General features: G+C 46.6%; 1 protein-coding gene across 2 annotated transcripts in view; it reads left to right on the forward strand.

Annotated features, from left to right (window-relative positions):
- Positions 1–5,239: 5,239 nt before the first annotated feature.
- SHISAL2A (shisa like 2A) overlaps positions 5,240–14,280 on the forward strand; it is an 18,841-nt gene continuing 9,800 nt past the window's right edge. For both annotated transcript variants that reach the window (XM_014454609.2, XM_006087327.3), the window contains exons 1-2: positions 5,240–5,660; positions 11,930–12,069. In XM_014454609.2, the coding sequence (XP_014310095.1) occupies positions 5,479–5,660; positions 11,930–12,069 (322 nt within the window). In that variant the 5' untranslated portion in view covers positions 5,240–5,478. The remainder of the gene's footprint in view (positions 5,661–11,929; positions 12,070–14,280) is intronic.

Consider the following 14,280-nt stretch of genomic DNA (forward strand, 5'->3'; position numbering starts at 1 on the left):
ACACTCCAGCAGGGACAGGGAGGGTTCAGCGTTGGAGACACTGGTTCTTGGAGAGAACCAGACATTCACTCCAGGGTGCAGCGGTCTTGGAATAAATTCCAGAAATGGATGATCTTAGGCTGGAAAAGAACTGTGAACGTGAAAAATGCTTAATAATATGGAAAGTGCTGGACGCTTGCTGAGACCAGAGCAGAAGATAGGCAAAATCAGGGGGACATTTGTAATACTCAACAATAAAGATAAAATAAAATAAAATGAAGAAGGAGGAGGAGGGCAAAGGCAGTGTTTCTTTGAGCTTTGGGGACTGGCAGACCAGAACAAATCCTAGTATCTGCCATTCTTGAATGGGTCCTGAGGTGAATAAATTAACCTGAGTTTCAATAGCATTATATATTAAAATACCCATATTTCAAAATTATTTGTTTGTTTATTAGTTTCTTCCTTGAGGCAGGGTTGACCTTTATGGTCATGTAGGTTTTGAAGGTGTCCAGAAGAAGGGATAAGTGAGAGTTGAAATCTAGTTTGAACTCTAATTACCAAGCCTTATCTTCAGCATGGAGCTACATCAGGCCAGAGGATGAGGTATATTTCTTTCTGATTTGCACAAAGGCACACAAAGGAACAGAGGCAGTACAAAGCTGCAGCTCTGCCTTTGAGAACCAGGCCCTAGGCTGTGAAACCAGGGCTGAAGCAGGTACAACTTCTGACCTGGAGTTTGAAACTGTAATTCCTGTGAGATGATGGAACATGGAAGGTGCTCAATGACTGGTACACGTACAGTCAAGACAGTAGATGCTTTTAGAGAGAGTGGAAGGGAGAGAGGGATCGGGGGAGAAAGAGAAAAACATTGATGTGAGAGAGTCGCATCATTGTGTCTCTCCCGCAAGAGCTTGCCTGGGCGGGGATGGAGCCTGCAACGGAGGTACGAGGTTTGTGCCCTTAACTGGGAATCGAACCAGCTACCCTTTGGTCTCTGGGCTGGTGCTCTAACCATTGAGCAACTGGCCAGGGCTGTCCCTGCATTTTTTTGTTCCACCATGGCAAAGCTACTTCTCTTAGGATGAGATACAAGAGCCTCATTCTGGAAGGTTGGGGAAAGAATCTGAGGGAGTCACTAGGGAAGGGGTCCAGGTGGGCACAAGCTGGGGCTGTAGGGCAAGAGGAGAGTCCAGGGACTCCTAACGGACCACACATGTGGCCAAGCCCACTGAGAAGAACTGTGTTCTCAATCACAGGAGGGTTGCACCGGATTCTCATCCCCAATTGATTGGTTAACTGCAGTCACTAGTCACCCAACTGCAGCTGCAAGCTCTGTGGCCCACCACAGGGAGCAGGCGGTTCCCCCACCCCCAACCCTGCCCGGCCCCGCCTCCCACCCTCCCCCTAACCCTCTCCAAGAAAACAGGCTCCTGGAGCAAGGCTGCCTTGGTTTAGAGGGCACTATTTTGAAAACCACTCAGAGGGGCTTCCTTCCAGTTATGGCTTTCCAAGTGCCAGGCTTTGGCTCTCCCTACTGCCCTGATACAGAGAGGAAAGGTGACCTGCCTAAGGTCAGACCACAGGTGACTGAAACTTATTACTGGTACATCCTTGGGCAAGTTACTTAACCTCTCTGGGTCCAGTTTTCGTATCCGTAAAGTGGGTGTAAAATTGTGTGTGTATATGTGCATCTGGAACTCTCCATACCAAAGTATTAAATGATATTTCTGTGTGGAGAGATTATAGGTGATTTTTATTTTGGTTTATTTATATTTTCTAATTTGTGTTTTATAATAAACTAGAGGCCTGATGCAGGAAATTTGGGCAAGAGTAGGCCTTCCTTCCCCCAGCTGTCAGCACTGGCTTCCCTCTGGCACCCAAGACCCGGGCTTCCCTCGCAGCCCCCCACTTTTGTCCGGAAGGAGGTCCGGAAGGATGTCTGGTCTAATTAGCATATTATGCTTTTATTATTATAGATATGTATTATTTACTTATTTTTTAATAGAGTTATACTGCATAGGGTTGTTGTGCGGATTAAAGGAGATAATGAAAAGCACAGCACAATTTCTACTTTGCGTGTGTTCTCCATAACTGTGAATTCTCCCTGCTTACCCTTCTCTCATACTTTCCTTTCCTTCTGGTGTTGGAGACACTGACCCCCAAACCTCAGTTGGAGAGGAATGAAGAGGTGGTACAAGACTCTGATTTCAGCTACTGTCTGTGTGGCTTTGGGTAAATCACTTAACCTCCTCGAGTCTCAGTTATCTTGTCTGCAAAATGGAAAGAATAACACCTACTTCAAAGGAAGTTTTCAAGACTATATGACATGCAAGATGTAAAACTGTCTGGCACATAGTAGGTCTGCAATAAGTGTCTGCAGGAAGAAACATGATGCATGTGATAAAGTAACAAGCATTGGAGTAGGAGCTAGACCAGAAGAGGCAGAAGATTTTAGCATAGATTCTACAGAACCCAGGGGATCCATGGATAGAGTTGAAAAATATACATCCTTGTTTTCACTAACCTCCAACTAAAATGTAGCATTTCCTTCTATCATGCATGTAAGCAACAAATCACAACAGTATTAGCAGTACCTGAGACTCTGTCACCAATAGAAATCATAGATATTTCTGTATTGCATTACAGTAACGATGTCTTGAAATACTGTTTACACTCATTGACTACCTCGAAATTACAATAGGTAATAGACCAATTTCTAGAGCTTGTTATTTAATGTTTTTAAAAAGGACTAAATCACAAAATAAATATTTTGATAATGATTTTATATAATTGGTTTCCTCTGTATTCCAAAGTAATTTATTTTTCGTAGTTAAAAATATCCTTCTGAATAGAGGTCCATAGTCTTCATCAAACTGCCAAAGGGTCCCCTGGCTAGACAGCCGTGGGTACCAGTCCTGCCTGTGTGACACTGGGCTTGTTATGTCTCTCAGAGGCACAATCATCCTAGCTTGGCTCACATACAGGGTTGTTGGAAGGAACAAATTAATTCTTGGCTGAAAAAAGACTTTGAAAACTGTTGGCAGCTTCCCAATTTTACCAAAAGCCAGAGCAGAGCGCTTTCTACTGCCCAGCTGTTGAACCCCATGTCTCCAGGAGTGCTCTCTCCCTTCTACAGGATTCCACGCCTCCCCTTTACTCTCCATCTAATAAATAAAGAGGCCAAAATGCACCTCCATTAGAGTACACTATCCAGTGCACAGTTTGCAGAAATCTCCAGCTGGAAAAAGTTTTCTGAGGGATAATAACAATTCCCTCCAGTTTTCATATTTGACCTTAGAGTGATTCTTGAGGACACTACCCCCTCAAAACTCTTCCCTGGTCCTTCAGATGGTGACCCCTCTTCAGATGGCCATGGTCCCTGCATTTCCCCTTTCACTGCCCTGTCCTGTGATGTCTGTCTGACTCCCCCACTATACTCTGTGTTTCTCAAGAGCAGACCCAGACCCAACCCCTCTCAGGGGCCCCAGGTCAAAGGCATGGCACACATTTGTATCTGAGGAGCCGGCTTAGATGAAGAAAAGGAACTGGAAGCACAGAGAGAAAAACTGAGGAAGGGTTTGAGCTAGGGCTTGAGCCCAGATCCCCGGATGCCCATGATTTATCCCACACACACCCAAAGCAAGGGATGGAAGAATTGGGGAGTCCCAACGCATCCCATCATTTCCTACTCTACCCACTGCTGTGAAAGATGAGGAGAGCTACCAATGAAGCGTGTACAATGGGAGGTGTCAGATTCAGTGGCTTTTAAATCTTTTGACCTGGCTCAGAGTAAGAAATGCATTTTACAAAGCATTACTATCTGCCATGCACTTTCCCCATTCCATTTAATTATTATTTTTAACGCTAGCTGTGACTCAATAACTGATTACATGGCCCACCAGTCCTTTTCAAGCCCCAGTACCTGTGATTGGCTGAAAGGGAATTATTCACATAATGAATGGGACAATTAACGCTCAGAAGTCCCTGGTCCTGGCTCAGTGCGATCCAGCCAAACTGCGAATCTCTCAGAGCCTCGGTTTCCCCAATGTACCCTGAGAGGACAGACAGGAAATCTCTAAGGCAGCGGTTCTCAACCTGTGGGTCGCGACCCCTTTGGGGGTCGAACGACCCTTTCTCTTTTTTTTTCGAACGACCCTTTCACAGGGGTCGCCTAAGACCATCAGAAAACACATATATAATTACATATTGTTTTTGTGATTCATCACTATGCTTTAATTATGTTCCATTTGTAACAATGAAAATACATCCTGCATATCAGATATTTACATTACGATTCATAACAGTAGCAAAATTACAGTTATGAAGTAGCAACGAAAATAATTTTATGGTTGGGGGTCACCACAACATGAGGGACTGTATTAAAGGGTCGCGGCATTAGGAAGGTTGAGAACCACTGCTCTAAGGGCTTCATACAGCTCCTTCAGATTGTGGTCCTCTGACCCTCGTGAGGACAGTGCCCTTATGAACTGGAAATAATTTTTGAGAATGAAGAGGTGTACTGGCTTTGCTTCCTGGTGGGTGGGGACACCATCTGGGACATTAATTAGCCCCCTTGTCCTAGGCCAGTGTGGACAGGGTGTGAACAGGGGAGTAGGAACAGGTCAGTGCATGAGCTAGCTGCTCAGGGAAGGAATGAAGCGGCAAGGGAGCCGGAGGATGAGGGCATTTAAAAGTCCCCTGGTAGAGAGGCGCTGTGAGAGCAAGGCCCGGGGAAGGAGCCGGACCCAGGTTACCATCCCGCGGGCCTGAGGGCCAGGAAAGATGACTTCTCTCTGCCCCTGAGCTCTCCTTTATAAAACGGGTTTGACAATCCTTGGTCCTCGGAGTTGTTGTGAAGGTTACGTGAGGTCAGGTGTTAACCATCCCATACTGACCCTACTGTGTGGTCGCCGGCTGGTCGCGCCCCGCGCCCCGCACTAGCCTGCCTCTGCCCTGAGATGCCCGCGCCCCGCGCCCCGCACAGTGCCCAGCGCCAGGCGGTGCCCGTGCAGGTGTGGAATCGGCGCCCTGCCACCCAGGACACGTGCTGTTCGTCTGAGCATCCAGCACCTCGCGCAGTCACTGGGGACGCAGGGGGGCCGCTGGGGGAAGAGCGGGCAGGGGCCGGCCCGGTGCCCAGGCGGCTCTCCGAGGCAGCTCCCTCCTCCCAGCTCCGCCGGCGCCCTCCACCCCGCGCCCGCCTCCTTCCCGCCGCTCTCCACTCCCATTGCTCCTGGGTCCTCCCCCCGCGGCTCTCCCTCCTCCACCTCCCCTCCGGCCGCGCCCTGTCCGCCTACCTGGTCGCCTCTCCGGGTCCTTGGGGACTCGGGTCTCTAAGCGCTTCGTCTCGGCGCCTCTCGCCTTGTCTCTCTCTGGTCTCTGCTTACCCCCGCCTCTCTCGGTCTCTGTCTCTCTAGAGCTCAGTCCTGTCTTCGCCCGCGTCTCCTCTCGCCGGCCTTCCTTCCGTGGCCCGGGGCGGCGGGGCCGGCGCCCGGCGCGATGAGCGGCGCCTGCACGAGCTACGTGAGCGCCGAGCTGGAGGAGGTGCGCGGCTTCAGCTGCCCGCGGCCGGGGGGCGAGGCGGCCGCCGTCTTCTGCTGCGGCTTCCGCGACCACAAGTACTGCTGCGACGACCCGCACAGCTTCTTCCCCTACGAGCACAGCTACATGTGGTGGCTCAGGTACTGGCCCTGGCCCTCACCCCACCGAGCACCCCAATCTAGTTTGAACCCTCTCTTCCCATCTCAGCCAGGCTGCGTAGCCAACCCTCAGTGCTCATCCAAGTGCCCATCCCAATATCGGCGCCACCCCCCGCGGGCCCAATATTAACGTTTGCCCTCATCCATCACCAACCCGACTCCCTCTGCAACCTCTTCTCAGCTCCATTCCCCCCTCCTGATCCTGATCCGACCCATTATTCAAATCAAAGCTTGAACCTCACCCCAACTCCACCCAGGAAAACCTTCAGTTTAAACCCTCTCCAAGCGTCATCCACCACCACCCTCAACCCAACCCCAAATTACATACCAACCCTCTCCCCAACAGCAAACTCCCATCTTCCAATGTTCACAGGAAACACAAACTCCACCCTCATTCAAGTACCCACCAGGGTCTCCTTCCTAAAATCAACATCAACCTCATCCCTGACTTGACTCCTCAATACCCATCTATCCACCAGCTCAACCTGCCCCTAATTCCCCCTGCAATCCCACCGCAGCTCTCCTTCCCCACCCTGATTCCAAACATTATATAGACCTACATCCAAACCTCAGCTTCAAGCCTTACTCCTCACCTGAGGCTACACGCCAGCTCAACCCCAGCCTCAGCCCAGCCTCAACTCTTTTCTTCCCCCTGCCATTCAGTCATTCTTTCAGCCACCTCCTGCTGAGCACAGCTTTTCTAGGCCCTGTGCTCAGTGCTGGGGGTGTACTCCCCTCCTGAGCTAAGACAGAAGACCCAGGGATCAAGGCTGCCTTCAAGTTCATCATGAGACGATGGCATAATGCTACAGCAGAAGCCCGCTCAGGCTGTGCCATAGCAGTGTCATTGCCTGAAGATCCACACACAGGGCCTCAGTTTCCCCACTAGTTCAGGGAAGGGATTAGTTAGGCCGTTGCTGATATTCCTGGAACTTCAGTGTGGGGCTGAGAGCAATTGGTCTCAATCTCTCTCCATCTCCAAAGGCCTCACCCAGAAAGTAAGACTTGACCCCAAACTTGCTCTGGGAAATAGGCATCAGCGGAAACGGAGTGGGCTAACTCAGTAGACAGTGATTTTCCTGTCCCTGGAGGTAGTTCACCAGCGGCTGCATGCCCTCTGAGTGGGACAGCCTGCCACTCAAACTTCTCTGAGCCTTTGTCTTTTCATCTATCAAATGGGAAGGATGATAAATCATTGCCCTGATTTCCTACTAGGGCAAGAACCAAATGAAATAAAGAGGTGAAAACCAACTTGGCATATGCCACTGACAATTAGAGTTATTATTATTGCTTTTTCTAAACAGCTCAAACCATAATTCGAAAGGACTTTCAGATAGCTAGTTTTTCAGTTCCTGCACACTCAGCTGCTATCTGTAACCCAGAGAAGTATATTAATTTATTTTCTGTTCATCCATGTTTTCATTCATTTATTATAGCCTTTGCTGTATGCCAGGTGCTATGCTATGCACTGGGGACACAAAAATCAATTATTCCCTGCCCCTCAGGAGCTTACAGTCCATTCAGAGAGATAAGACATGTACCTAACGTGTAACAATGGAGTCTTTGTTTAAAACTCACTGTGTACTTAGCACTGAAGTGGGTGCTGAAGTACCAGTATAATAGTACTTACTTCCCTTTGAAGTATAGAGACAATGTGGAGCTTTTGGAGTGGTTAGAACCCAGTCCAAACCTCGGCTCTGTCACTTACTAGTAATAGCTATGTGAATTCAGGCAAACTATCTCCGAGCCTCTTTTTCATCTCTGAAATGGTAATAGTAATACCTGTCCTATGGAATTGTTGTGAGGATTAAGTGAAGTATGCATGTGAAAGTGACTAGGATGTATTGTAGATGCTCAATAAATGTGAGTTCCCTTTCCCATGCTCATAAGTGGGGAAAGGGAAACTTGGAATATGAAAGTGAATTGTTCGAGATCTTCTAGCAATGTCACAGCAGACTGAGATTTAAAGAACATTACCTAGGACCATCCAAGGCTAGATGCAGTCACACATTTGCAACCTGGCACGTTTTCTCTCCAATTCACAGATGAGAAAACTTGAAAGCCATGAGGTTACTATCAGGGAGTGCCACAAGCCTGTCCGGCTCCAAGCCCAGGCTTGTCCTGCTGCACAACTGTCTAAATGTAGCCTGGCTGTCTTACAACCTGCTCTACTCAGATCACTTGAAAAAATACTCATGACCCTTCACTGTCTTCTGAGCGCTGTGCTAGCCCTTCCCTTGGGAACAGAGAGATGAGTAAGCTCTCTGCACCCAGCCAGAACCCCAACCCTCTACGACCAACCCTTTTCCCTATACACCCCTGTGTCCCTCCAGTTGCCTTGGACCCTCAATAGAACACTTTAGTGGCTTAGACAACCAGGTAATGGGTGTAATGGGGTAAGTTCTGAGGTCACATCACATGTTAGTGTGCTCCCATCTTATGACCCCCAAGGGCAGCTGAACGGTTCTAGCTTGCAGGGCTGACTCTTCCTCAGTTTGAATATAAGGTGGTTTATAAACACCACAGGCTATTGCAAAGTGGAGGAGGAAAACTGAAGGTCCTCAGGACATCTGGGTGATCAGTGTGTCCCAAACCCTGAAAACTCTACTGGCATGCTCCTATCAGTTCCCTGCCATTGCAGGTAGAGACCTTATTTTGCTCTGGACTCTACTTGACCCTTTTCATGAAAGCTGGCCCTTAAAAAACATAAATCTTCAGGTAAATACTGTTTCCTTCAATAGACCTCAAGGAGAATGAGAATTGCTGTCTTTAAAACCATGTCTCAAGAAGTGAAGACTCAAAAAGAAAAAGGAAAGGGGAGGGAAGAAGAGGAGGAGGAGGAAGAAAAGGTTCCCTGTGGATAAGCAGCTGGCGTTATAACTATCTGGTCCACTTTCCAATCACCCTGTTATTATTATTTTTTAATTAGGATGTGAGACAAAGGCAGTGGCCTTGCTGGAGGGCAGAATTAGTGGTCAGGCACTGTCTTATTTAACCTTATGAACACCTGAGATAGGAACCTTTACAGATGAAGAAAATGAAGATCAAGAGATGAAGGATTTTTCAGCTTATATGTGACAGAACCAAGATTCAAAATTAGACTTGCCCGACTCAAAAACCCTAACAAATGTTAGACTGACCCTCCAATGTTTTTCTAGGGGACCACAGTAGGTTATCTATATTTCAGAGTCATAAATCTGTGAAACCATAGTCATAAATCTGTGAAATTGAATTGAAGAGCTAGCAGCTGTTCAATTTCTCACCCAGGGCAGGAATCTCTAACTTCATTGAAAGGTGTCCTCATCCAGGTGTTCTGTGTAAATCTGTCCAATCATAGGGAATTTACCCCTCTCGAGGCAATACATGGGACAACTCTGACCATTTAAAGTTCATCTTGTGCTAGGCACAGATTTCCCTCCTTAGAGCTTCTCCTGCTCTGTCCCAGCTCTGTACTTGGGGGCTGGTTCCTCTGTCCCCAGACAAACCATCAGAAACAGTGCCCACTTCCTGACTAACCACTGATCTGGGATATATCCCCCCCTCAGCTCTCTCACCCACTTTTTGTTGTTGTTGTTGTTGTTGTTGTTAATCCTTACAGTGATTTTTTTTTATTTTTTATTTTTTAAAAATATATTTTATTGATTTTTTTTTACAGAGAGGAAGGGAGAGGGATAGAGAGTTAGAAACATCAATGAGAAAGAAACATCGATCAGCTGCCTCCTGCACACCTCCCCCTGGGAATGTGCCCACAACCAAGGTACATGCCCTTGACTGGAATCGAACCTGGGACCTTTCAGTCCGCAGCTGACGCTCTATCCACTGAGCCAAACCGGTTAGAGCCTTACAGTGATTTTTAGAGAGAGTGGAAAGGAGAGAGAGAGAGAGAGTCAGAGGGAAACATCAATGTGAGAGAAACTCATTGATTGGTTTGCCTCCCTGCACACACCCTGACCAGGGCCAGAGAACCTGCAACTGAGGTACATGCCTTGACTGGGATTAAATTTCAGGGCCCTTCAGTCCAGGCCGACGCTCCATCCACTGAGACAAACAGGCTAAGGCTCACCCACTCTTCAAAGGACCCTACTTTTAGAGGGCCCTTTTCCATTCAGGTGGCCATAGATGTCCCTTGTAAAAGGTGGGATCCCAACTTGTGCACAAGTCTCCAGCTAAGAGCATTATAAACTACTAGAGGTCTGTTGCACGAAAAAATTCGTGCAACACACCTTCCCTCCCCCTGGCTGCTGGCACCGGTTTTCCTCCGGCACCTGGGACCCAGGCCTTCGCTCCGGCTGGAGCAGCCTTCCAGCCGCCAGCCCTGGGTCCCCCGTGGGAGGGCCGGATGAGGGTGGGGCGGGTGGCGGGGATTGTCACAGTCCTGCCCGCCGCCCCGGGTCGCAGATAGCAGGCCCGGATGGTGGCGGGGCAGACGGGATGGCGCTGTCCTGCCGTGCCTGCAGTATGCAAATTAGCTGCCATCTTTGTTGGTGGTTAATTTGCATATCACACTGATTAGCAAATGGGAGGCGTAGCGAAGGTACAGTCAATTACCATGTTTGTCTATTATTAGATTAGATAACTATATCTCAAAAGAGGAAATAATGCCCAAAGAACTAACAAGTACTACATGCTCTATGTGGAAAATGTGGAAAGGACAGGAGAGATAAAAGAGGAAAGAAATCATGGGAGATCCAGTATTTTAACTTGGTTTCCCCAAAAGACTTGGAAACAAGGATTTGAGGGCAGATAGTTTACATGAAATCAATTCTAAAAGACACCGGTGGAGGGTGGGGAATTGAGGAGGTGGGGAGGGAAGGAGCTAATGATGGTGTTACCAAGTAAGTCACCACTGAGGATCACCGGAACTTAAACCTGTTAAACTCAGCCAGCCCATGTAGAATCTACATCTCAGAGTCATTCGGCCCAAGTGCCAAAAAACTGGGTATTTACGTACCTACTTATGTCAGTCATTAGTTGTGTGCTGGTGTGAGAAGGCAGGCGTTCATTTTCCTGCACTTCTGACCTGCTCACTGTGTTGGTACTGTTCTGGGCCCAAGAAAGCCCTCAGGCAAAAAGATACAAATGCTAGCATTTGAAACTCTGGCCAGAATATTTTACAATTATAAACCTAATGGGGCAGGGACAGGACATTCAGAGCCTGGGCTTCAGCCAGCGACAGCCTGTTAGCATTTTGGTGTATTTCTGTCCAACCTTGCATATGTATAATTATGTATATATTTATGTCAATTTATTTGAGTTGGGGTTATGTTATATATTTAGTAGTGTGTCCTCTTTTCATTTAACATTATCTCATCTGGATTGAGCCTTGATCTTAAATGTTATTTGAAAACATGTTTTTAAGGGCTCTATATTACTCCATTGCAGGGGTATCCAATAATTTATTTAGCCATGGGAATACAGATTCTCTGAAGCTCTAAGGTGTTTCTGTTTAGTGGAAATTAGCCATCAGCTAGCAGGAAATGAAATCTGGCAGAAATGGCAAAGGCAGGAAGGAGTCTGTGGCTTGGGTCAGGGAGGAGGGTTAGAAGGAGTCTGCGATGCTGTGACTTATAAGGTATTTGGTCTTTATCCACAATTCCTGGCTCACAGCTCCCAAAACCTATGGAATGTCCTAAGTGTTGAAAATAATAAAGGTGTCTTTTGGGCTCCACCCAAGGGCAGGGTCTGGTTGTCAGGAAAACCAACCACATGATTAGAGGTTTGGTTTCAGTCCTCCCCATGCCCCTTTTTCCCGACCTCTTGGAGAAGGGCTGGAGGTTGAGTTCAGTTGTCAATGGGCAATAACTTAGTCAATCATGACGACATAATGAAGCCTCTGTAAAAACCCAAAAGGACAGTAGTTGATCTTTTTATTTTTATTTTTTGGAGAGCTTTTCCACGTTGGGGAACAAGAATGCTTCCATGTGCTACCAGGCCTCAAGCTCCCCAAAGCTCTTTTGTTCATGACATCACCCTATGTATCTCTGCATCTGGCTGTGGATTTGAATCCTTTAATATCCTTTTTAATAAATCATCTAGTGAGTAAACTATAGTACTGAGTCCCAACTATGTGGTTGCACTGAGGCATGCCATGTATGTGGGGAATACTTGACATATAGTTGATACTCTTTCCCATGCTTAGGCACAGAAAGCCTGTTTAAGACAAGTAGAGACAGAAGGACACTTCTCCTATAACATGCTGCCTCCAAAGTCCCTTCCTGAAGCTCAGCTCCTCTATGGTCTTCTCTCCCCAGTATTGGCGCTCTTGTGGGCCTGTCCATAGCAGCGGTGGTCCTCCTGGCCTTCGTTGTCACCGCCTGTGTGCTCTGTTACCTGTTCATCAGCTCGAAGCCTCACACAAAGTTGGACCCAGGTTTAAGCTTACAGACTACAGGTAAGAAAGAGGTCACATGCTTTCCTTGTATTCAGCAGGCAAGAATTTTTACAAAGGGGACATATTTAGAAATGATATTTTGAACACTTGCTTCATGAGTGTTCCTGGAATATTCAGAAGGAACAGCACAATTCTAAAGAGGTTTATGATCTGAAGCTGTCCATTCTAAACCTTTCATGTGCTCTGTGTTTATCAAGATAATTTGATGTAGTCAGCATTCTGTTTGTTAGACAAAGACGAATCCATCTTGTGGATTTTCTAAGACAATGTTTTAATTCTAGCCTTAGAAAATGCAAACTGGTTTTAATATTACCCCAAATAAAATACAATTAATAAGAAAAATTTGCTGCTCCACAAACTCAGTTTATTCAGAAATTAAATACAGGTATTTTTGGATAATCTGATGTTCTTGGCCTACCAATTTCTTTATTAGTACAGGTGACCAAGAACTTCCCTACAGGGTCACCTTCAAAGTGTTGCTTTTGCACATACAGTGGGGCCTTGACTTACGAGTGTCCCGACTAACGAGTTTTTCGAGATATGAGCCGTCTCTCGGCCGATTTTTTGCTTTGAGTTGTGAGCTAAAATTCGGGTTATGAGCCAGCTTCAGATACCCCACTGCTACTTGGCGCAGCGAACATCACAGTGAACGCCACAACATCAGCCCAGCATCACGTGTCTCACTCGTTCACTTTATGATTTGACATACGAGTAATTTGAGTTATGAGCTCCGTCACAGAACGAATTAAACTCGTAAGTCAAGGCCCCACTGTATTTTACAACCTCTTCAAGGCACTGTGAAAGAAACAAGTAGCTATTGGCAAAAGATCTTTCAGTACAGTTTGGTAGACAACACTCAAAATGGGTAGTATTATTTCCATTTTACAAATGAGAAAATCAAGGCTGAGAGAAATTAGGCGACTTGCACAAAGTATCACAGCTAATACATGATAAGACTGTAATCTGGCCCATGTTTTCCTGCCTTGAGTCATGCTCTTTCTTCAGCCCACCACTCCGGGTCTGGCTAGGTATACAATTAAGCACAAAATTGTTTAATACCAAATGTAAGGAGTGTTTCAAAAAGGAAAGGAGACTTGAATTGGTGCTGAATTAGTGAAGGAGTTGGTTAGGCAAAATAGATGAGAAAAGGCATATCAGGATAGGATAAATAATGGGTAAAGGTGTGTGGGCAGGACTGAGTGAGACTATGCAGTAACAGGGTCATTCACCCTGGGGCGCTGTGTGGGAGTAAGGCCAGGCTGGACAGGGGAGGAGTTTAAGTTCAGAAGCAAAGATGACACACTCAGTCAGGGAGGGAGAAGGGGCAGGGTGGGTAACAGCTAAGCTTCAGAGAAAAGTAGAGGGAGCCTTTTCATTTGCACAAGATTATTTTTCCAATTTCACAACAAACTCATGCAAAAAACGACAGCACATGAACACATCTCAGATCCTGATGCTTACAAGAATCCCACTGTGGCCGAGCAGTAAAAAGTAGAAGGGCTGGCTTTTGAGGGTGGGAGAATTCATCTGGCTCTCCTTGGAGCCAGGAAGACCTAGGAGAATAGGAAGTGGCAGGAGAATAGACCCAGCCTCAGGGAGACCAAGGATAGCCCAAGCTTCAACTTTTATTTTTAATAACTTTTATTTATTGAGTTTTAGAAAGAAAGAGAGAGCGAGATTTGTTGTTCCACTTACTATGCATTCATTGGTTGATTCTTTTTAAAATATATATATTTTTATTGATTTCAGAGAAGAAGAGAAAGGGAGAGAGATGATGAGAAAGAATAATTGATCAGCTGCTTCCTGCACACCCCCTACTGGGGATCAAGCCCGCAACCCAGGCATGTGCCCTTGACCAGAATCGAACCCGGGACCCTTCAGTCTGCAGGCCGACGCTCTATCCACTGAGCCAAACCAGCTGGAGCTATTGGTTGATTCTTATATGTGCCCTGACCTGGAATCAAACCCACAATCTTGGTGTATCAGGTTGATAACCAACTGAATTACCCTGCCAGGGCCCAGGCTTCAACTTTTATAGAGAAAAATCATAAAAGTTAATGAGAAGCATAAAAGAACCTGACTATCTGGTGAGGTACAGAAAGCATGTGAATAGAAAGACTCAATATCATAGACAAATCAGTTCTTTCCAATTAATCTATAAATAAAAATCCAACAAAAGTTTAATGGAATTTGTCAGATTCATTCTAAAAT

The sequence above is a fragment of the Myotis lucifugus genome, unplaced genomic scaffold, assembly GCF_000147115.1.
Source record: "Myotis lucifugus unplaced genomic scaffold, Myoluc2.0 scaffold_37, whole genome shotgun sequence".
NCBI classification, from domain to species: Eukaryota; Metazoa; Chordata; class Mammalia; order Chiroptera; family Vespertilionidae; genus Myotis; species Myotis lucifugus.